Consider the following 22003-nt stretch of genomic DNA (forward strand, 5'->3'; position numbering starts at 1 on the left):
CACTGTCTAGGGTTCCCCGAGGTTTGTTGTAACAATTCAAACCTAAATGATTCATAATAATATTGTTGCGAACAGTAAAGCTCGACTGTACAATCTAGTTAACCTTAGTTACACCATCGATCAATTGTGACGTAATAAACACAGCATGTCAACACTTTTGGTTGAATTTCGAGACAAATGTAGAAACGACCGATCCAAGCAACACGTTTCGGTAAACCGTTTATTCCAGTTACTTTCATATTATATGTGCTTTGGGCATGTTATTTAAAATGTATGTTTTTTTTTTATTTTCGTAGCCTTCTTTTATTTCATGTGTTAAGATGATTTTGGGGAGGGGTTCCGCAAATTTTACAAAATACCTCAAGGGTTCCGTGGCTCTAAAATAGTTAAAGAGCACTGCGTTAGAAATTAATAGTAATAACGTTTACATATAAATTCAAGTTTAGCTAGCAACCAACACAGCATTACTTCAATGTAAGTAATTGAACAGTCAGCCTTGAATTGAACAGACAGAGTTAACTGCGGTAGGACTAAAACTGTTATGAGCCATTACATCAGCGGTGCGTTTTATAAATTCATAACACGTGACATTAAACTGCACAACTATGCTCTTGCCGTTGGTTCTTGCACATTTTCTCACACAAAAACAGCGACTAATTCACCGCACGATACAAAACATACGATTAAAGCCGGTAAATACCAGATAGCAAAGTCGACCAACCTCCTAATTTAACTGTAACAGGGAATATTATCAAAGCTCGAGCATGTTTATAGCAAGTAAAAGCTAATTTGCTAGCTAAAAGCTAATTTGGTAAACAACTATTGCAAAGTTTGCACAAATTATGACGCAATCGCTACAGTCCTGCTGAACCGCATCATTCAAAACGTTAAACCAACTAAAAAAAGAAAAAAAAGCTTTACAAAAACAAGTTTGTTGCTCTCCTATAAACGTAATTCAATGTTGAACGTGTTACACGAAAGCGAGAGATACAATACATGCTATTCGCTTCCTGTCCAAACGAAGTCCGTTTATTGCTGGATGCGGAGCTGTCAGTAGGTTTTGTTTGGGTTTAACAAGTTTTGAGAATGAGTTGCAGGGTGCGTTTTAAAGAACTGTAGCTGTTTTGACTATTTATATGTGTTTTGATAAATTAGTGTGATAATACAAAATTCTCGTAACTATAACTGTTTTTAAAGTTTTCATTTGTGTTTTTGACTAATATTTTAGATTTATGTTTTAGTTTTTGTGTTTGGTTTGTCGTATATGTAACATGTTGATGTACCGCTTACTTTTTTGCAGTAATAAACTCAACAAACTGTTACTTGTGTTCGTTAACGGTAATGATTGGTGAGACGATTTTCTACTCAGCTGACGCGAAAAAATTGCTGTGGAACAAATACGTTGTATTTATTGGAGATTCAAGTAAGCATGAAAAATACCAATATTTATCAGTAAAAATTAAACTGCTTTTTTTGGATTCTGTTTTGTGTGTGTGCTCTGTAAACTTGTTTTTTTGCTACTTTAGTCCAAAGAAGCGCGTACAAGGATTTGGTTGTCTTGCTGAACGAAAACAGACCGATCAGGGATGATGAACTAAAAACAAAAGTGAAAATACACAATGCTCTATTTGACTATTGTTTTTGCAGTTTGTTATATATGTGACGTCATAAACAATTTCTGTCATCCTTCCTTTAATCCAGTGGTTCCCAACCTTTTTTGTTACATTCCTCCCTTCGCCCATTTTCGAACTATTCATTCCTCCCCATTCATTCCTAACATTAAAAATTAAAGCAATTTGAAATAGACCTTCTAATTAGGGATATTCATTTAGAATCCTTTACCAAATGTGAACCGGGTCCAAATTATAATGGACATAATAATGTATATACAAAACTATTCTGTAAAATTTTCGAAGTAATTTTTTTGCAGTTTTTATGAAATTCCTCCCCTGAACTCACAAAATTCCTCCCTAGGGAGGAATTCCTCCCCGGTTGGGAACCACTGCTTTAATCTGTTTTTTGTGTTTTTCATGTGGAACTTTATATGCTATAGCATGTTAAACTTGTAGGGCGAAACAACGTTTTTGGGTGATAAACTTCTTGAAGGAAGCAACCTATCCAATGGTATTTTCTACAAGGAGGTTCGCGAGTTCAAAACCATTGGTGTGGTAATCAGGTATTTTATTTATAATTTCAACATAAGCTTTTCGCCTAAAGCAGGGATGGGGAACCTGCGGCCTAAGGGCCACATGCGGCCTTTTAGGGCACTAGGTGCGGCCTTCGATGTCAGAATACAATTTAGGATGTTGATAATACACACTGCACCAGGCAATAAAAACTAGACAGAAACGTATTTTTTTACCTTTATTCCACATTACTATTTGATTGGTTCTAGGGCAGTTGTTTTCAAACTAGAGCCAAGTGGTTGCGTACTGGTACGGTACACAAAGCGATTTCCGTAGGTCTGCCAAGAGACCCAGGTTCTGCAATCTTACTTGTGTTGCAAAAGAACAATTGTTTGCGCATAATCGAATGTCTTAAACTCGTCTGTGATGTCACAAGCTGCTCTTAGATTAATATTGGTAAACAAGCGAGTTTCTACATTAATAAAATCCCGAATGTTGTAGTGAGGGTGGAAATGTAGTGAGGAATTTTATTTAGCTTGGACCGTAAGTTCAATAGCACAGCGACAAACCTGTAAGTCAAAAAGTTTGAACACCACTGTCCTTGGCCTAGTAAATAGTTTGTGCGGCCTAAACGAGTGTCGATAAACCTTTTGGCGGCCTTCACAAACAAAAAGGTTCCCCACCCCTGGCCTAAAGTGTTATCGAGAGTCGGTGGATGATTAGGTTGCGGGAAAAATTGTCTTCAACCTAAAAACGGCTGGAAAACGCTGTTTTACGCTTGGAAGAATCTATTTCAACGACTCAAAACTGACGTCACAATAAAAACGATATTAATATAATTTTGTGCATTTTAGGCTACCGTCTCTGTTAAGCAATAGAGCACAGTAAAACACAAACGGTATATTGACCTTGTTGTTATTTTGTGCATTTCAAGTTTTGTTATTGATTTTTGTTCAGATTCTATTTCATAACGCGGATTTTCAACGAATATGTAGAAAGCATTATTGAAGATTTGGGAGGTAATAATGCACCAGACGTGGTAATAGTCAATTCGTGTCTCTGGGACTTATCCAGGTATTTTTCCACAAACTTAAACTATTTTTCTGGCTGTTGTTAACGTTAGAGCAATTAATCACGCCTAAAACTGAAGCGAACAACACTGTCAGCGCAGCCGTATGTTCGCTTATAATCAGGAAGTCCTTGAACTTGGCCCGATAGGTTAGTTTTTTCTAGCCTTCATTGTTTATCCGCCGTTAGCAGTGGCATTGTTGGTGTAATATGCAGTATCGGACAAAACCTTTTAAAGGGCTATAGTCTTAAAATTAATGGATGGGTGCCAAACGAATCTGAAAGCTTCAACTAACTTATATTTTTTGTCGTTGCGGTGTTTAAATTCACAGAGGATCAACCGAAAATAGGCGTGGCGCTACATTTCAATGTATTGAAACACACAATGAATTTAGCGATACAGTTATTTTTTTCCTCGTTACCCAAGCACATTTCTTTGTTGTAACTCCTAATTTATCCAGCCCGTAACACATCAGACGTTTTTTCAGATACAAATATGCTGGTGTATATCAGTATTGGTACGATCTCACGAGGTTTTGCGATCGATTTGATCAGGTTTTCCCGGCCCGCACAACTGCTGTTTGGAGGACAGCTCTACCAGTAGGTTTTTTAGGTTTATTTCGTAATGTAAATTCATCACTGTTTCGTGTTGCACAAAATTGTACTACCAAATAACATTGGCAAAGAGAACCTGTTTCGCTACAATGAAACAACAAGGTCGCAAATACCTGCAAAAACATCGCACTGATAACGCATGATGTGCTTTTTTACAGATAGTTAGGTTGTTTTTACACGATAAACAAAATTGCATACTTACACTTTGTTCTTCTCAACTTTTGTAGCTGGGCGAAAATCCCCATGGAGGTGTGTTTACTGATGCAATAAATTGCTGTCAAGATCTTTCAGCAAAAATTATTTCAGCAAATTTTTGGGCTCAAACCATCGTTAAACATCATAGCTGGGACGTCATGGACATATATGAACATTTTGAAAACCAACTAAACAGGTTCGGGCTTTGAAATTACTGCATTGTTTAAAGCAGTGGTTCCCAAACTTTTTCATATTTTTTTAAAACGGTCCCTTTGTCATTATTTAGAGGGCTCGCGGTCCTTAAGCCTAAATGTGTATTGCATAAAAATGAAAGTTGATTGCAGGATTTTAGCTAGTTATGCAAAATTGCGCATAACAATCATCCAAAGACAGCATGTGACATCACAAACAGGACAAAAACATTACGATTATGCGCGAACAATTGCATTTTTGATAGTTGCATTCAATAAAGGCCATTGTTTAGCAATGGAGACAGTCGGTTCTCAATTCTACTTTGATTTAAACTTATTTAGTGGCACAAACTGACGCCAAATAAGATTATAGAAGCACTTCAACCGCTTCGCGGTCCCCCCAAAATTGCCTCACGGACCCCTAAAGCAGGGGTCGGCAACCTTTTTTGCACTGCGGACCGTTTTTGAAAGTGAAATGTTATCGCGGACCGGTCTTTAAAAAACTACAAATATTTAGCAATAAAAACGCTTAAACTAGTTTATCATCCCCGGGATACATAGGCAAAATGTTTTATAGCATTTAACCTGAAAAATTATACGGACCGGTAACGAACTCCTCGCGGACCGGTACCGGGCCACTGCCCTAAAGGACCGCAGACCCCAGTTTGGGAACCGCTGGTTTAAAGTATATTTGTGCAGCTTTAGGTTATATATATACACTAAAGTGTTCACTATTTTTTCAGGCTGGCTAAAGATGGCGTACACTGGGATTCAATTGCCCACAGGCAAATGACGCATATTTTCTTAACCAACGTATCACGAATCTGGAATATTCATGAACCATGCAACCCTCTTGTCGGTCAAATCGCCAATTGTAGTAATGGTAAAGTAAACAAACAAATGAAATGCTTATCATCCCGGTTTATTGGGTGTGTAGTGGCTACATTGACCAGACAAACTAAAAAAATCGCAGTCGTTATCTATCCTTAAGTTGGTTTGCTTTCAAAATTTCATTTGTGTTAGTTTATTGCAGAGTGGATTTCACGACCTCCACTGTTCACTGAGGAAGATCAACATTATTACAAAACTGCTGGACGTGCTCGCATGATGGTAATATTTAAAAGCTAAATAGGCTACTAGTTACTGGACAAAGGTACAATAGTAAATGCTTATCAGCAACTTTGCAGAACGCCAAAAAATGTTGATTGATGGCGTGTTTTTATGATGGTAAGTTTTAACCAGCGTGCATGTATTTGCAGTATATCAAGGAAGCAAACAACAGATCACCGCCAAACTATAATGCATCTCTGAATAGTTTAAACGGTAAACAATTTGTTGTAAATAACTGTTCACCACAGTTAAATATTATTGCAAACAAAACTTTTGGACCTTTGTAATACGTTGTTGTATAAATGTATAAAAGTGGTAATACCGCACCGCACCGAAAAAAATTCGGCCATTCTCAACTTTTCTTGCTTGTAACGTTTTGTTCTCACAAACAAAAACTTCATTTTCCCCATCGAATCAATCTATGATATTTTGTGTTTCAGGCGAAGAGGGATTTTGCAATGAAGAAAATAACGACTTTTCGCTTGGGGAACATCGGCAACAGTTTGTCATCCGAGGAAACTTAGTCAGAAGACCACATATATGTTACAAACCTTATTCGCAGCCAGGAGTAATGAGAGAGAAAGGGTGTAGGAATGTTAGGGGCATCAACCGCCATCAGCGCGTTTATAGGGGCCATACAAAACAAAATGTAGCACATTCGCAGTGTTTTAGAACCCTAAATCATTAGTAAAAGTTAAAAAAACACAATCAAAAAACAACTTAAATTTAACACTATTGTTCATTTAGTCTACGACGTAGACTGTACGTGAAACGTTTTATAAAAGAGATTTGTTTAGGTTGCTCCAAATTTGATCGGATTTAATCCTTTCTCTCACACCTCTGTCTACGATAAGGTTACAAACATACAGTTTGTTCTGTTATGTTGACGCCTGCAGTGGCGAGTGATTTATAAGTTTGTGTCAACTATCTGCATTTTACTGTAATGTATCTCGTTTCGTCATCGCCATATAGCGCAACGTTGAAGGTTACACTGTAGGTGCAACCGGACCCAAATCTAAAATCGTTTAGCTCAAATTGGCCCAAATTGCTACAATTTGTCGAATTTACTAAATTCTAATTCTTTACACACCTGGTTTGCGTGTACATTCCTGCAAAAAAGTAAATTATATAATAGCGAACTGGAAAGCTTCCGGCTTTGTAACCACTCAACGAATGTTCACTTATTATAAATCATTAGTAATATATCACGCTGTCAGTGCTGGATTAAGGGTCTGCTGGCCTGTAGGCACATTTTATAAGTGGCCCGAAAATCAGGGTTGCCAACTAAAAAATAGAATTATCAGTGTTGCCAAATCATTGTCACAAAGATCGTTGTTGTAAAGTGGCCTGGATTTTTGACTGGCCTGTAGGCACGTGCCTACTTTGCGTAATGGTTAATCCGGCACTGCACGCAGTGCTGTAAGGGTGTCGAAAACTACACTTTAAACATTGTTTGTTTAATGTAAAAATTTCTTTGTGATTGTGTTCTATTGTGTTTTCTGTTGTATGTAAGATATGAGACGCCACATTTATCCGGAATAAAAAGAAAAGTGTTGAAAGGTGCATTGGATCATGTTGCACCTATGTTAGCCTATAGAAAATCAGAAGAATCGTGACAATTAATTATAGTCAGACGCAGTGGCGTAGCAGCCACTTGGCGGTTTTGGCTCTGCGCCAGGGGCGGCAAAATGACTTAAGGGGACACTTCCGGATAAAAGTCAATATTTTTCAAAAAACGTTTTTTGTTCCTATAAAAAAGGAAATTTTATCTGGATTCTGAATCTGCAAGCCTTTTTTCATAATTCAAATTATTTATTTGTCAAAACTCACTTCAAAGTGAGGCACCTAAGACCTTCAGGGGCACCCCCAGTTGTAAAGCACACAGAACATGGTTGTCTCTTACAAACACAAGTCCCTTGAGGAAAAAAAATAACTCAAACAGCTAGATTCAACCATTTCCAACAGGTTTTCGCTGGAGCAAGAAACTGATCTTTGTTTTTCTGGTGAACTCAGTATCAGTGAGGTTGTGGTATGAGAAGGTGTTGCTCTTTGTGCTAGGAATTTTTCGAGCTAGAAAAAGCTTTACTCATGATTATATTTTTCTAGGCAAACACTTGGCTTAGTGAACCAGTAGTCTAATTGCTCATTAACAGATACTTTTGACTCTATTACTATAGCATAGCTTACCAATACTGTTGTGAATAACTGCAAAAATAAAATGTCAAAAAAATAAAAGATCTGCACTTAGAGGAGTTCCATTTCGGAAAGGAGAAAGAGGTGATGACAGTGCTGTTACTCCTACATGTAGTGCTGTATCCCCAAGTACTAGTACTAGCCTTAGTACCACAAGGGCCCATTTAGAGGAAAATGTCCTCACAAAACATATGTTTGGATTTTTGAATCCTCACGCGCTGCTGCAAAGCGAAAGTCACAATGGATTCACCAACGCTTTTAAAAGCACTTATGACGACGAGGTGGACTTTTTGGAGTTAGCTGTGGAAATTGACAGATTTAAGAGGCTGGTGCGAAGCAGTGAAACCACGTTTGATCGTAATGCAACAGCGTTTGATGTTTTACAGTGGTTAGCTAAATCACACCTATTTGATTCGACACCATATTTATGCTTGTGTCTGAAACTTTATCTTACCATTGGTGTTTCAATTGCGAGCTGTGAGAGGAGTATCTCAAAGCTCAAAATGATAAAGTCGTATTTACGTTCTACCATGAATGATGATCGGCTGTCAGCTCTATCGATTCTTTCTATAGAAAGAGACTACGTTCAAGAACCTAATTTCGAAGATATTATCGCTGATTTTGCTTGGTCGAAAGCTCGAAAAGTTCAATTTTGAGGCGGCTATTGATCTTTTATTTTTGGCCTTAACGCTGAGACAGTGAGGCTTCTTTCTCGAGCAATATAGAACTTCTGTGACGCGGCACATTATTTGTAATTATTTTTATCGAAAAGATTTCTTGAACATGAAACTATTTCAAAATTTGCTGCAGTCTGCATAGGGCGGCATTTTCAACGAAAGCCAGGGGCGGCAGCATATGCTCCTACGCCACTGGTCAGACGCCAGATATATACAAAACATAGGAGAAATACATAAACGTAAATAACATTTCAGTACCGGGAGTTGGTGAAAAGCTCTTGTTAAACTCGGGTCAAAATTATATAGTGCGTAAAGTAAATAGCATCTTGTTATATTTTCGACGTAAAAACCGGTTGCGTAAGGTAAGTTAGAGAACAGACGGTATTAGGTTATCCCAACGTACGCACGTTTCGCAAACAGTAGCTGCTATAATCATAGTTACCTTTGTACACATTTTTTTTCAACGTGCTGCAACGCCGTATACAGTTGGGTTGGGTTACTTTCTGGTAAAAGTATAAATATAGCACGATTCCACTGAAGCTGCATTAAACCGGAAATAACTAAAAGAGTGCACAATTACATTCTGAAAACAAAACGATGGTAGACCGTTTCTAAACGGGCTGCAGCCAGTGGTGGGATTAAATCAGTTCGTACCGGGTCTATAGAACCGTCTCACGAAATTTTATGAGATCAGCGAACCGGTTAGCATAACTGGTTACTGTCAATGGACTTTTTGTAACAGAACCGGTTGAAAAATATGACACTGTAAGTTCTCAAAAAGTTCTTTCTATCCATCATCGTGCATTCCCACCATGCACCCGCATGGCCTAAACCTAAATCCATGATTTAGCTTCACAAAACGTTACCGCATTTCGTGTCGAAAAAAGATGCTGGTGCTACAGAAAGGTCTCATCCGATTAATCTGGTGCAGACTTCTACGAGTACCAGTATATAAATAGATACCTTTTATATACATAAACCTCAATGCACTGCATATATGTTAAAAACATTTCTATAAAAGGAGGAATATGTCATTTTTAGCGGAATAACCTACTAAACAGTAGGTTTTGCAAGAACTTTATGGGATAGGCGTAGTTCGGCTACTTGCAATACAACAAAAAGCGCACAATGTGAGACACGTTTTCATTACTTGCTATAAAACATTTTTTTAACACTTCCCAGAACAGTAATTAAAAAAGCTATAATTCAGTTTACCGAAAAATAGTGGGTTGTGTACAGTACACGGAAAATTGTCACTTTCCTGGGGCAGGAATCCTGCCTATTTTCTAGTATTACAAATGATCAACTACGCCTATTCCATTTATGTTTCGTCCTTTGCATTTGCTTTTAGAATTATTTGACAACGCTTAGTTTAAAACTATAGAAGTCTAAAATGGAACACAAAGGCTCGGTCTGGTCTCCTAGCGGTTTGTACGCAAATATGTTAAGCAGTGCAGATGACAAAGAATGTCAAAAGAGCTATAGCGAATGATCTTCCCATTAAGACAATGACCTGAAGCAAATGTGGCACAACATTCATTTTGTTGTGGCCAAATTTGTATCAAAGTACGCATCGATCACTAAAGAAACAACGTTACTCGATGTTGGAGCAGGTTTGATTTCGTTTGTAGATTTTACCCTATCTACTGGTTCGCAATTCTATTTAGAAAAAAATCTAATTGCTTTATTTCACCGGTATTTTGAACCATGGGCAAAATTTAACGTAATTTACTATACAAATTAAAAAAAATCAAGACAAAAATGCTTTCTTTCTAATCAACTTGTCGCGAATTACCCCAAAAGTATAATAATTTGTTTTGGTTTTGCTTTTCGAAGGGACTGGTTTGGTGGGATTATGTCTTCGAAGAAACGAAAATTTTCAGGGACAGATTGATATTATGGATGCCAATATGGAGATGTTGCACAAAGCCAGCAAAAAAGAACTAAACTTCAGGTTGATTAAAAACTTGGGCTGTTACACAATTTTTTTTATCATATTGTGTTTTGTTGCGCATTTTTAAAGTGCGCCAACAGGGTAACCGTTCGAGGTGCACCATTAATATGACAAAGATATTGTTGCTGTCACTTACCAACGTTTTGCTTTCAGAATGATTATATGTCACTGGGTCAAAGGTGACATCAACTTGCCTCCAAAATCATATGACGTCATCACAGCGTGTGGAACTTTTATTCCCTTACATTTTCCAGTGTCGGTCCTAAAGGTTACTAAATCGTTTAAATAGTCTAACAACCAGTAGATAAGTAAATAAATAGTTTGCACTTTTTACATGAAGTTTTGTTTCGATTTTGTTCAACCATTTGCATTATTTTAGTTCTAATGTACAAATGCTGCGCTTTTTTATCCGACAAGGACCGCTTCATTAAATTTGTTTCTTTTTAATTATTTCTTAATCATTAGGATCTTGTGAAGTTGGTGAAAGATGGCGGGTACTTGATTTTCAACACCAGACCAAGTGTTTCAACTACATATATGGACGACTTGTATACGATGATCGACAAACTAAAAAGCGATGGAGAGATTGAAGTTGTCGAAATAAAAGACGTGCTTTACACTTTAAATGGGGATTCGGTGTTGTCGGAAGTGTATGTGTGTAAAATTTCACACTGAAAATTAATTTTCGGAATAAGATATATGTTTGTTGAAGTAACCATATATCAAGTAACTGTACATGTGTATTCAGACCTGAAAATAAACTTTGTATAACACTGCAGACAATTGCGATTTTTATATTTGCATTACGATTTTTAGGCATATATTGTCGGTTAACAGTGACAAAAACAATTAAGCGTAAAATATCAGCTTGCATAAAACTCCTGTGAAAAAGAACAAAGTACGCACCTGCAGTAAAAAGACAATGGTCCTAAATAATTACACATTTCAAAGCAACTCCTAAAACCACTGCAAAAACTTGCTTAAACGTATTTTAAAAATTGAGTTCTAGCAACAAATCGGCCCGATTTGACCAGAAAGTTGTAAACATGCCCTTAGGAAAGCGATATCCTTTTTGGTTGTGGAAAACTTTGTATTCTCTTGCAACGACTTTGATTTAGGTCAGCGGTTCTTAAAGTGGTGAGGTCCGCAAAGCAATTTTGGAGGGACCGCGAGGAGCAAAAAAGATTTCTACAGTTGTGTCTTTTGAAAGATAAATTAGTGTCCCGTAACTAAATATGTTCCTTTACTTCATTTTCAGGTAACTAAGAAGGCGATTGTTGGCGCACAATTCTGTCATTGTTTTTTGTTTGTGACGTAAAAATTATCCTTAAATCGTACCCACGTGAGGTAGGGCTATAATCTGACGAAACTAAGCACCGTTCATCGTGCACGTTGATGTGGGAAACCTTTTTCAAGGAATCAACAAACTTTTAAGTTTTAACAAACAAAATTCCAGGCTTAACTCCAGATTTTGTATCGCAAAGGTACATATAGTTTCATAAATATATTTATAGCTTGAACCGCAATTGCTCAAAACAAGTGAAAAGGAACAGTTCTGACAAAATATTTAAAAGTTTGCTGTCATGGGGCAGCTTCTGAACAGTTCATCTCCATTTTGTCGGTTTCTGATTGGAAATCAAGTCACGTGAAACAGTACAAACAAAGCACGTTTTTGAGAACTGGTAGCATGCGTTTCTTGGACCCGGCAGGCGTGTGTAGCAATCAACATATAAAAACATAAAATTGATAGTCAATCGTAAATTATAACTTGTGTCCAAATTGTCTGTGTTTGCCTTGTAGCGTCAGCGTCTGTGTTTTAGATTTATTTGTTGCGCGTGTGTTTGTGTGTTGGGGATCAGCTAGTCGCTGTTTCTTTTCGTAACTTGTGTGCAGATATTTGTGAATCCTGTTGTGCGCCCGTTTGTGTTATTTATTGTCTCGTCATTTTGTCTCGTAAGAATTTCGTACCACGTGTTTGTGTGCTTTTTAGCCTTGTATGGTTCGCTTCGCTCTCTCTCTTACGCTGACTCGTAGAGTCGTAGTACTTCATACCGTGAATAAAGTCAGATCGCCGCTTTTACAAGTTCTGCACGAGTCTAAGGAAACAGTTACCGACTGCAGGCAATTATCCGTACCAGCAATCGGAGTAACGAGCTGACACTACCGTCCGACTACGTGACGTCAGATAGCCGACAGTCACAACAATTACCGGTATTAAGTGTGGAAGGTAAAGACTACCTGTACTTTCGTCCTCACTTTTAGACTGTTCCTCGTCAATCAATGTCATGAGTCTCGATAAACAAGGGTTTTATATCTCAATTTGTTTATTGTCTTATTCAATCAACATGCTTATTCACATAGAATGTCTTATTCAAAAAGAATCTTATTCAAATAGAATGTTTGGGAAACACAAAAACAAGTCGTTAGAAATTAATAGTAATCACGTTTACATATAAATTCAAGTTTAACTATAGCAACCAACACAGCATTACTTCAATGCAAGTAATTGAACAGTCAGCCTTGAATTGAACAGACAGAGTTAACTGCGATAGGACTAAAACTGTTATGAGCCATTACATCAGCGGTGCGTTTTATAAATTCATAACACGTGACATTAAACTGCACAACTATGCTCTTGCCGTTGGCTCTAGCACATTTTCTCACACAAAAACAGCGACTAATTCACCGCACGAGACAAAACATACGATTAAAGCAGGTAAACAACAGATAGCAAAGTCGATCAACCTCCTAATTTAACTGAAACAGGGATATTATCAAAGCTCGAGCAGGTTTAGCAAGTAAAACGAGCTAATTTGGTAAACAACTATTGCAAAGTTTGCACAAATTATATTACAAAAACGCAATCGCTACAGAATCAAAAAAAAAGTTTTCCACTACACGCTCTCTCTCTCTCTCTCTCTCTCTCTCTCTCTCTCTCTCTCTCTACTGCCCATAACTTGCCTACATACACCTGTTATTGCCTCTGTATCAACATTAACAAAGTCCTTTACAGAATCTTTTTACAGAAAATAGTTCACCTTTTATCGCACAGAATCAACTCTAATAACAGAGCAAAATGTATGTGAACATTTTTTAGGTTTAGAATTCCAATCAGTGGACTTATCTCACTTCAAAACGGTTGCGCCAGAAATAGTGGCTCTAAATTGCGCTAAACCACGAAAGTCATTCTTCCCCACATTGCTTTTCAGCCATGACTTAAGCGTTTGTCATTCTTAGAAATGCCCCATGAATTGACGTTGGATCGCTTTGTTAATAGTTTTGCTTTTGAGAACTCGCAACCACATTTTTCCGTCATGTTTTGCTCATAATGAACTTGTTTGTCTAATGTTGCTCGACATTTGTTTCGTTTATTTTTGCACGAAATGTAACAATATGCAATCGACAGACAATGGCCTTCACGTTTTAAGGGGTAGGCCTACTGTGACCTCATACAGCCGCTGTTGTTCTGCTACGATTTCCGAGGAAATCGCCATACACCAGACAAGCCAATATGACCCGATAAAGACGATAACATGACGATAGAGGAGGAGATAGTCAAGCGCTAGACGGCGAAACAAAAACACGCTAGTAGTGTATAAATACTAATCAAATTTGATCATCCCTTGTCTGACTGTGCAGCAGTTGGTGTTGTGCTATAACTCTGGTGGTTAGATGGTCATATTTCTTCTTTGGATTCGCCCAGAGCACAATGCTGTTAATTGGTTGTTCACTTGCATCGAATTAAAACAATGTTTCTGCGGTTTCGCTTGGTGTAGGCCTACAGCAGAAATATGTGCGCTGGCAGAAAATTTGGCAAGGGGGTCAAATTTTGACATACATAGCCTACTTGTATATGGATGGATCGTAACATTAGTAATTTGCTCTTGCCCGTACGTGCCGGCGCCAATGATGAGAAACAATTGGTGGTTTCAGAGTCAATTCCTTTGTACGCCAAAGACTACCAGGAAATTAATTATCTGCAAACCCTAAAAACGTGTAAAAATATACTATCGGGTATTGTAATAAAGGATTTAAACTGAGCAGCAGTTGTTTACCAAATCATTTCGAATTGCCAGCTCAGAGCTCGCAAGGAAGTCAAACTGTGAGATTTTAATTGCCAAATCATGTTGTGGACTTTGTAACATTTCCTGTCGCAGTGTAATTAGGATGTAGATATGTGTACTGCGTTAACTCATATTTTTCTCTGGAAAGCCTTATTTGTGTGCTCTAGCCGTATGCTTTGCAACTTTGCACTGTGTGATTAGACGACGATTTGCAAAAGAATTGTTTAAGACCTAATCCGCAGGTGCCCTGTTTTTGACAGTGCTGCAAGTATGACTTCATTATAATTTTGTTGCGAGTTGTACAAAAAGCAAAAAAAAAACACAAAGAAACAATCATACGAATACACAAACATAACAATCATACAAGGAGCCTTGTTTACCGTAGGATTTAAACTTTAAAGCGTGGCCTGTTCGTCAAAGTTTGAGTTGTTACGTTGTCTGCATGGGTGATGTACAGATAAATGTTTAAACGACAATCAATACATGCAACTAAAAAATCAATGAAAGATCTTATTGGTAGCGCGACGTTTGGGACCACTATAAATGTTTAAATGTTTGCAAACAAAAATGATTCTCTCGTTTTGCTCGATTGAACATAGTCAGAAAAAGGCAAAGCAACAACAACTTTTTTGGTTGAATTGGTTGCTCAGTGCAGGAGCTGCTTGTTGGATACGAAATAGTGCTCATGTGTTGTGTACGTTGCTGAAGGGTTGAGTTTCTGGCTTTTAGAACTCTTGCACAAACAAACCAGTAATGTAACCTTCTGCTTGTTTCTTTAAAGTTGCATGTTTATTTGTAGAGGTCATCATAGGCAATGGACGGTTAATTTTGTTAGTCTGCGAATGGTATAAAGTGGAGAGGAAGGGACGGTGCAGTATGGTTATAGGAATATTTTCTAATGATCATGCGGTCAAATTGTTGTTCAACAAGTTTGTTGTGTTCATTGGAGATTCAGGTAGGTGTGTGTTCTGGACATATGTGTGTTTGTTTTGTATTTTGTGATAAATGATATCAGGTTTTGTAATTAATATAATCTGAGTTGTAAAAAATCTGAGTGGTAAGTTGTAATGCATTTTTTAGTTCAAAGAAGTGCATACAAGGATTTAGTTGTCTTGTTGAAGGAAAATAGATTCATCAGGGATGGAGAGTTGAAAAAGAAGGTACCACACAATTTAGATGTACAATAGTTTACACTTTACACAATGTTTTCTAATTGGACTAAATTTTTTTTTTTCTAATTGGACTTAAAGTAAATTTGCATATCTCACCAATGACAATGTGATATGTGAAGGGTGAAAACAGCTTTAATGGAGATAGACTGGTTGAAAGAAGTGAATTAACAAACGGAGTTTCGTATCGAGAAGTGAGGGAATACAAAACTGACCACGTCTTGGTCAGGTGTGTATAAAAACTGTGACTACTACAAAAACTGCAAATTTTTTAGCGTTGTGTGATAAACTTATGCCTGGACTCTAAATGTGCGACTTAGGAAGAAAAAAACTCTTGTTTTAGGTTTTATTTTATCACTCGAATATACAATGATTACATGGAAAGCATTATAAAGGATTTTGAAGATGCAGATCAACCAACACCGGATGTTATATTTGTTAATTCATGTTTGTGGGACTTGTCCAGGTATATCTCTTGAATGTTGTACATAATACTAAAAACCGTCAATAAAAGTAAAGTTAGAAATAAGAAATATATAGTTAGTGCAATAAACCTTACACAACAAAAAATCAAAATTAAATTGAATTGAAATAATCAGTAGAAAACCCAAGTCAAAACCCAAGTGGTTACCAATTACTATTCGTAATGCATATAGTAGTCCATTTGCATTAGCTGATCATTTAATCAAGTTACAGTATTTAATGGAAGCAACATTAAGGACTGTAGCATAGATCATTGTGGTTTCATACTTAAATTTTTTTGTGTGAGCGCCCTTGACAAAAACCAAACTTGCCTATATTTGGCCAAATAGTTTAAGAATGTCGAATTTGTTAGAAAAAGCTGTGTGTAAAGAGCTAGCAGTATTTGTACAACATTTGGCCTAAATTATAAAATCTATACAGGATATTTTATTCAGTAGTGTATATTGATTGGTGTGTTTGACCCTGCATTCCCAGCCTTTGACCTGCTTTACACATAAATATGAGTACCTGCTATAAAAATGTTACCTTTATAGATATGGAAACAAATCTTCTGATATGTACACTCGAAATTTGGAGAAGTTTTGTAGCAGACTAGATAAAGCTGTGCCTGTTGAAACTTGCATTATTTGGAGGACAGCACTGCCTGTAAGCAATGATTTACAATGGAGTAGCTAGCCATAGGTGTGGAATGTAATTTCAAAAAAAAAAAATTCCAATTTTTTTTTTCAACTTGTGCAACTATTAATTTTGATTTCGACATGTTTATACTATTTATGGGTCCCCTTCCATGAAGGGTTTTTGTCCGTATTTTTTTTTCTTTTTTCTGTCTAATGCTGGTTTGTGAGACGCGTTGGTCAAGAAGAAGTGCTTCAAATTTATCAAAATTTGGACAGATGTTACATATTATTCTTAAATTTGATCCTCCTAAAGTTTGACCCCGAATGACCCAGCGGTTCACCCACAAGCCCCCAAAACGTAAAATTTGTAAAACAGCTGTACTGACTTAAGTACATAATCTGGTTTAAGCAGGGTATTCGTTTAATATTCAAAAATTTGGTCAGTTACCTTTACAACCCATAATATGTGTATACTATCGGTCAGATATACGTCCCAAGGAAGGAATCCACTGGTTTACGATTAATGCGGCATAGCGGGAGTGCTCAGCTTGACGTCCGGACAGACGTTTTACGAGACAGTCGTTTGGGTGATTAGAAATCGGCTGTTTTTTTGTGCAGCAATACTGTGTCGTTTTATTGAGTTATCACGCGCATTTTCAGTTTTAGCGAAGGTTTTACACCTAAGATGTAATTTAAACTCGATAAACGTACTTCGGTTTCGTTTATGTCAGGCAAAACGTCGTTGATCAACATAAATATGAAAAAATAAACTTAACTTTTTCAAACGCCGCGATAAATGGTCTTTAAATTCTCGTTGTCAGCTTGGCCGTCGCATAACCACGGGTCACTAAAGGTCAACTTGTAGGCATTACAACACAGATACGAATAACGTATCTTCTTTATTTTTGACAAATCAAATCAATCAGTCTTTAAGTCTTGTATAAATTAGGCTAAACGGTATTGTTGAACACTGAGATCTGCATGCTGTTAAAAACAATGTAAAAAGGTCATTAAACGGTCGTTTTTGCGAAACTAAGTTAAGTGAAAAACAAGTTGTTGTGTATACCTTTGCAGCAAACGACTTTTTAATTTATAGTGTCTAATACAACAGTTAAGGCTTTCTAGAAAAATTTGTGTTTAAAAACTGACCTTGAACGACAATATCAAGGTCAAAGCAAGAGATTAACTTGAAAGTATTTTCCCCGTTGTTTTTTTACCGATTTTTGTAATTATATGACAATAATGATGCAAAAAGAATACGGACAAAAGCTTTTAAAGTTAAGTTAATGCTTTGTGAAAAATTTGTCCTTAAGAATCTAAAAATAACCGCAACATTCGTTTACCGTAAAACCGCATAAACACGCGTGTGGGGACCCATTCGTTTTTGCTTGCAAAAACAATCATGTGTGTAGATCAAATTATGTGTATAGTAAAATGGTAAATAGGATATAGAATATATAAAATGGAAGTATATCAGAAAGCCACTTTTCTAGTTCATGTTTTGTTTAAGTTGGAACCTGTTTTAGGTAGATAACATTATGACAGAAAGACAGGTGAAGTTTATGAGGAGAAACACCATAAACATGTAGCTTAGGTGATTTTACCTCAGTTTGCCTATGGTACAAAATTACTCATTTGTTTCATATCCATTAAAATGACTCTGCAATGACAAATGTTTTTTTACAAAGTCATTAAAAACGCTTACCGCCATAAAGCACTCAAACATGAACAACAAGTTATATTATGGTTGTCCTTCACCATCCTTGTATCTGAACTACTGAATCGCTATATGAATTCTTTGCAGCATTGTATGTAGAGATTACTGGTATTGTTTACTGTTTTTATAGTTGTTTAAGTGCAGTTACAAAGACTAATGTCGGATTGCTTCGAATTTTTTTCTTGTTTAGCTTGGAGAGGATGCAAGGGGAGGATTTCTAGTGGAGAAAGTGAATCGCAACGTCTTGCTGGCAGATGTTTACCTTGCCAACTTCCGCGCTCATGCAGTCGTGACACGTCACAAGTATGACGTCATCGACATGCATTACCACTTTGCAGGTCAACTACGAAGGTGAGCATCTGACTCAACGTGTTTACTGATTTGTATTTTAGTTGTATTCACCCAGAAACGACTAAGCTCGTTACTTATGCAATTTTGCGTTAATACACACCGCGAGTTGGTTCTATCATCAACTAGCAGAAGGTTTGAAACACGCAGCACATTGTTGATAGCAATAAAAGATCGATTTATGGTTATATTGTTTTGAGGAAGTGCGGCACTATGGGTGCACTATAACTCATGTGAAGGCTTTAAAATTCTTGTGCTGGTTAGATTGGCGAAGGACGGTGTACATTGGAATCAGTACGCCCATCGAAGAATGACCAACATGTTCCTGACCCATATATCACAAGCCTGGCGTCTAGGCGTTCCTGACAATCGGTTTCTTGAAAACGCAGATGTCAACAACTTCGATTCGCATGGTATGTGTTTAAACCACACTTTTTAATGCTAAAGGACTGGCACCAGGTCACGAAAATTTTCCCATGCAACCAAACTAGCATAGCTGTACAATCATATTAGATTGTGTGAACTGTGAACCGCAGTGGTCATTTATATAACTCACTCAAAATAGCGAATGCAAACTTGTAGACCGCAGGCCTGACTTGTATTAATTTGTTTGTTGCGGATAGCGAATATGACATAATAATATCAACCAGACTAGGAAGAGCATTGACAGACGCACGGGTGTAAACCCTGTAAAATGATTGAGCTTCGTCTCATTGTATTGCCCGCGGCCGTGTTTAACGTCCACCTGTATTTGGTTTGACTGGCCAATTTTCATTTAGGCCCTAATTAGAATGTAAGGTAACATCTGTTGTGGAAACACCGAACGAAATCAATTTTAATCATTCGTATGGGTCTGTATTGGTGTGCTGTCTCATTTTGCACTATTACCATTTTTTTATCGTACTGGGTTTGTTATTGCCAGATGTCAGCCAAAATACAACAGCCGTTCTTCAACAAGCGTACACGCCCAACATCGCCCCCCAGCGCAGGCAGCATTACCACACCACAGAGGAACAGCGTTATGGTGGTCCTATTCGACATGGCCACGAGATGATTAACGTCTACAACAACTTTTACCGTTTTGAGCAGGAAAACAACTATGTCGAGGTTAAATATATTGTTTGTATTGCCTAAGTGAAGTTTTGTTTTGTATCCCCCCTCCCCGTGAATGTTACGTGCTCACATATTAAATTGTGCTGGCATAGTATGACCTAAGGCTGCGTGTGTGTTTTGAAATGTTACTAGGGTCGAAATTGAATGATACTAAATGTTGTTGTTCTTCTAACAATTTAGAGAAACTGAATTAAGTTGACTTGAAATAACTATTTTTCCCCGAATTGATGAAGTATGAGCAAGACGACTTCTACATTTAAACCTATTTTGGCCACCGGTGGGCGTATAACTAAGTGCAAATTACTCGCAGAAATCTCTTCCACCAGTTAATCACTACCAACAACCATTCTTTCCGATTGATCGGCCTACGGCATTACCGTTTCAACCCTATGATTTTCGTCAGGATCAAACACAAGCTCATTCCATCCGTAATTGGGATTTTAGAAACGACTTTGTAAGTATTGTGTTACTTCATCGTACAATGAAATGTACAGATTGTTGGACTTGGCGCTTGGCTATGTTTGTTAAGGTTATGTTTATTTACTAAAAATAGTGTTTTTTGTCGCAAATACAAGTGTTTTATTGCAGTTTAACAATCACTATGGACTTCCTTTATCGTCAAACGCACATTTTTCTTTGGATTTGGCATCAAGTAAGTTCCAGTTGTTATAGTGTTATTTTTTTTTAAATCATCCAAAACAAAATGATAAAACGTAAACTGTAAAAGCATATAGAGCCAATAAACGTAAACTGTTTATTACTTTTAGACAAACCTGCTTACGAATCAGGAAAATAACTAAAAATACATAAGCCGCTAAAAGTACAACGGTTTGGGAGTTTTCATCCCAATTAAGCTTATAGTTCAAAAGGCGTCTTGTGCACCTATTTTTAAAAATCGATTATACTGCATCGAATCATATACGGTTAAAGAATTGTTTGAAATTTTGTTGTAATATTCATTTAATGTTTTTTTGCCATTTGTGTTGCAAGTTCATGCTGTTTCCTATCCATGTGTAAACTTAATATGTTTTGTCATCATAGCCATGGTCCCGCCATCATACTATGGAAATGGAGATCCATCTTACCCGTCAGTCAATCATCCCAACCGATTTATTGCAAGGCAAAATCGACTGAGACACAAGGGAAAAATGAATCCCTACGCACGCTTTCAAAAGTACTAAAGCATTTTCTATCCATTCAAGTTTGCTTTCGCCAAAGTTGAATTCCCGCTTTTTCATGTTAGTTAAACTCGGGTATGTTTAGCGATTGGCTTTTAGGCGCATTTTGATATTTTTTCTTATTGTAACATCAGGGTTGTTATTTGCTGCTAATATTTCCTGACACTCCCTACTACATATATGTGTAGTCGGTATGGTTGGTTATTGCAGTAGTGTGGTTGGTTTGGAGTGGCCAACATTTCCGCCTGCTTTTTAGCAACAACAAAGTGTTTCATTTCCCGTTTTTTTGCCAGCAAATACCATAACATGTCGATTTCTGTCGCAAATGCCTAAAAAACTCATTTTCCGAATTTACTTGTCAAAATTATGATGCCGTGTGCATAATATGAGCAAAAATGTTTCCTACATGTATAATTTGCAGATATTTAAAAAAAAATTGCAAAACATTACAACGCCAACTACCATTTATAGTGCCTACGCTTTAGTTGAACGTCCAGTGTTTGTTTAAAGCTTTGTCCATTTTCAATTGTGTGCTAATTTTACCCTTTAAGCTTCTACTCTTCTAGTGGTGATATTAATTCATTGTAGTTGTTCAGTGCAACTTGTCGAAAAATGTACGCCTGCATGTTTGGCTCGAGGTGTTGGTCTATCATATGTAGCACTGTGTTTTCATCTGGGTTTCTAGCAATGGTTTACCTCATTTTTACACAAAAATCTGCTATCGTGTGCTAACTCCGTTCGTGTTTGTTTCTTATGCCACTTCTTTGTGTATGCGACAGGAATTATCAGAGCTTAGGTTTTTATTTAATTTACTTTCCATTTTAGTGTTAAGTGATGGAGGGCTTCTAAATTGTGTCTGTTTTCTACTTTGGTGTTTGTGTTCCAGTGTCACTGCGACTAAATTCGTTGCTATTTTCTTTATTTTTCGTTGATGTTTTTTCGTTATGGATGTTTTTTCTTAGTGTGACAGAAAACAACCTGTGACACAATTTATTGATTTAATAGTTTTTGTCATAGATGGCCAGGTTTTTAACTTGGGACCATTTAGTTGAAAGTGCAGAAGTTGAGACCACGTTTACAAAAGTGAAAAAGTACAAAAAATATGTGTCTCACTGAAAGTGGACCCAAAATGCCAAAGTAAAAGCAGAAATATGTGTCTTTTTGAGTTTTGCGTGAAAGATAACA

General features: G+C 37.1%; 2 protein-coding genes across 2 annotated transcripts; both read left to right on the forward strand.

Annotated features, from left to right (window-relative positions):
* The first annotated feature begins 1697 nt into the window (after positions 1 to 1697).
* Positions 1698 to 6342, forward strand: LOC145239136 (uncharacterized). The gene is made up of 8 exons (XM_080102419.1): positions 1698 to 2176; positions 3084 to 3200; positions 3683 to 3794; positions 4037 to 4200; positions 4939 to 5078; positions 5229 to 5305; positions 5455 to 5518; positions 5746 to 6342. The coding sequence occupies exons 4-8, from the start codon at positions 4163 to 4165 to the stop codon at positions 5991 to 5993; spliced, it is 567 nt and encodes a 188-aa protein (XP_079958545.1). The 5' UTR covers positions 1698 to 2176; positions 3084 to 3200; positions 3683 to 3794; positions 4037 to 4162; the 3' UTR covers positions 5994 to 6342.
* An 8599-nt stretch (positions 6343 to 14941) lies between these two features.
* On the forward strand, positions 14942 to 21807 carry LOC145237093 (PC-esterase domain-containing protein 1B-like). The gene is made up of 11 exons (XM_080099832.1): positions 14942 to 15148; positions 15274 to 15353; positions 15485 to 15591; positions 15706 to 15828; positions 16379 to 16490; positions 18370 to 18530; positions 18792 to 18940; positions 19450 to 19634; positions 19951 to 20094; positions 20229 to 20292; positions 20682 to 21807. The coding sequence occupies exons 1-11, from the start codon at positions 15070 to 15072 to the stop codon at positions 20819 to 20821; spliced, it is 1344 nt and encodes a 447-aa protein (XP_079955958.1). The 5' UTR covers positions 14942 to 15069; the 3' UTR covers positions 20822 to 21807.
* The last annotated feature ends 196 nt before the right edge of the window (positions 21808 to 22003 follow it).

Source organism: Phallusia mammillata, chromosome 7 (genome assembly GCF_965637545.1).
Source record: "Phallusia mammillata chromosome 7, kaPhaMamm4.hap1.1, whole genome shotgun sequence".
Classification (NCBI taxonomy): domain Eukaryota; kingdom Metazoa; phylum Chordata; class Ascidiacea; order Phlebobranchia; family Ascidiidae; genus Phallusia; species Phallusia mammillata.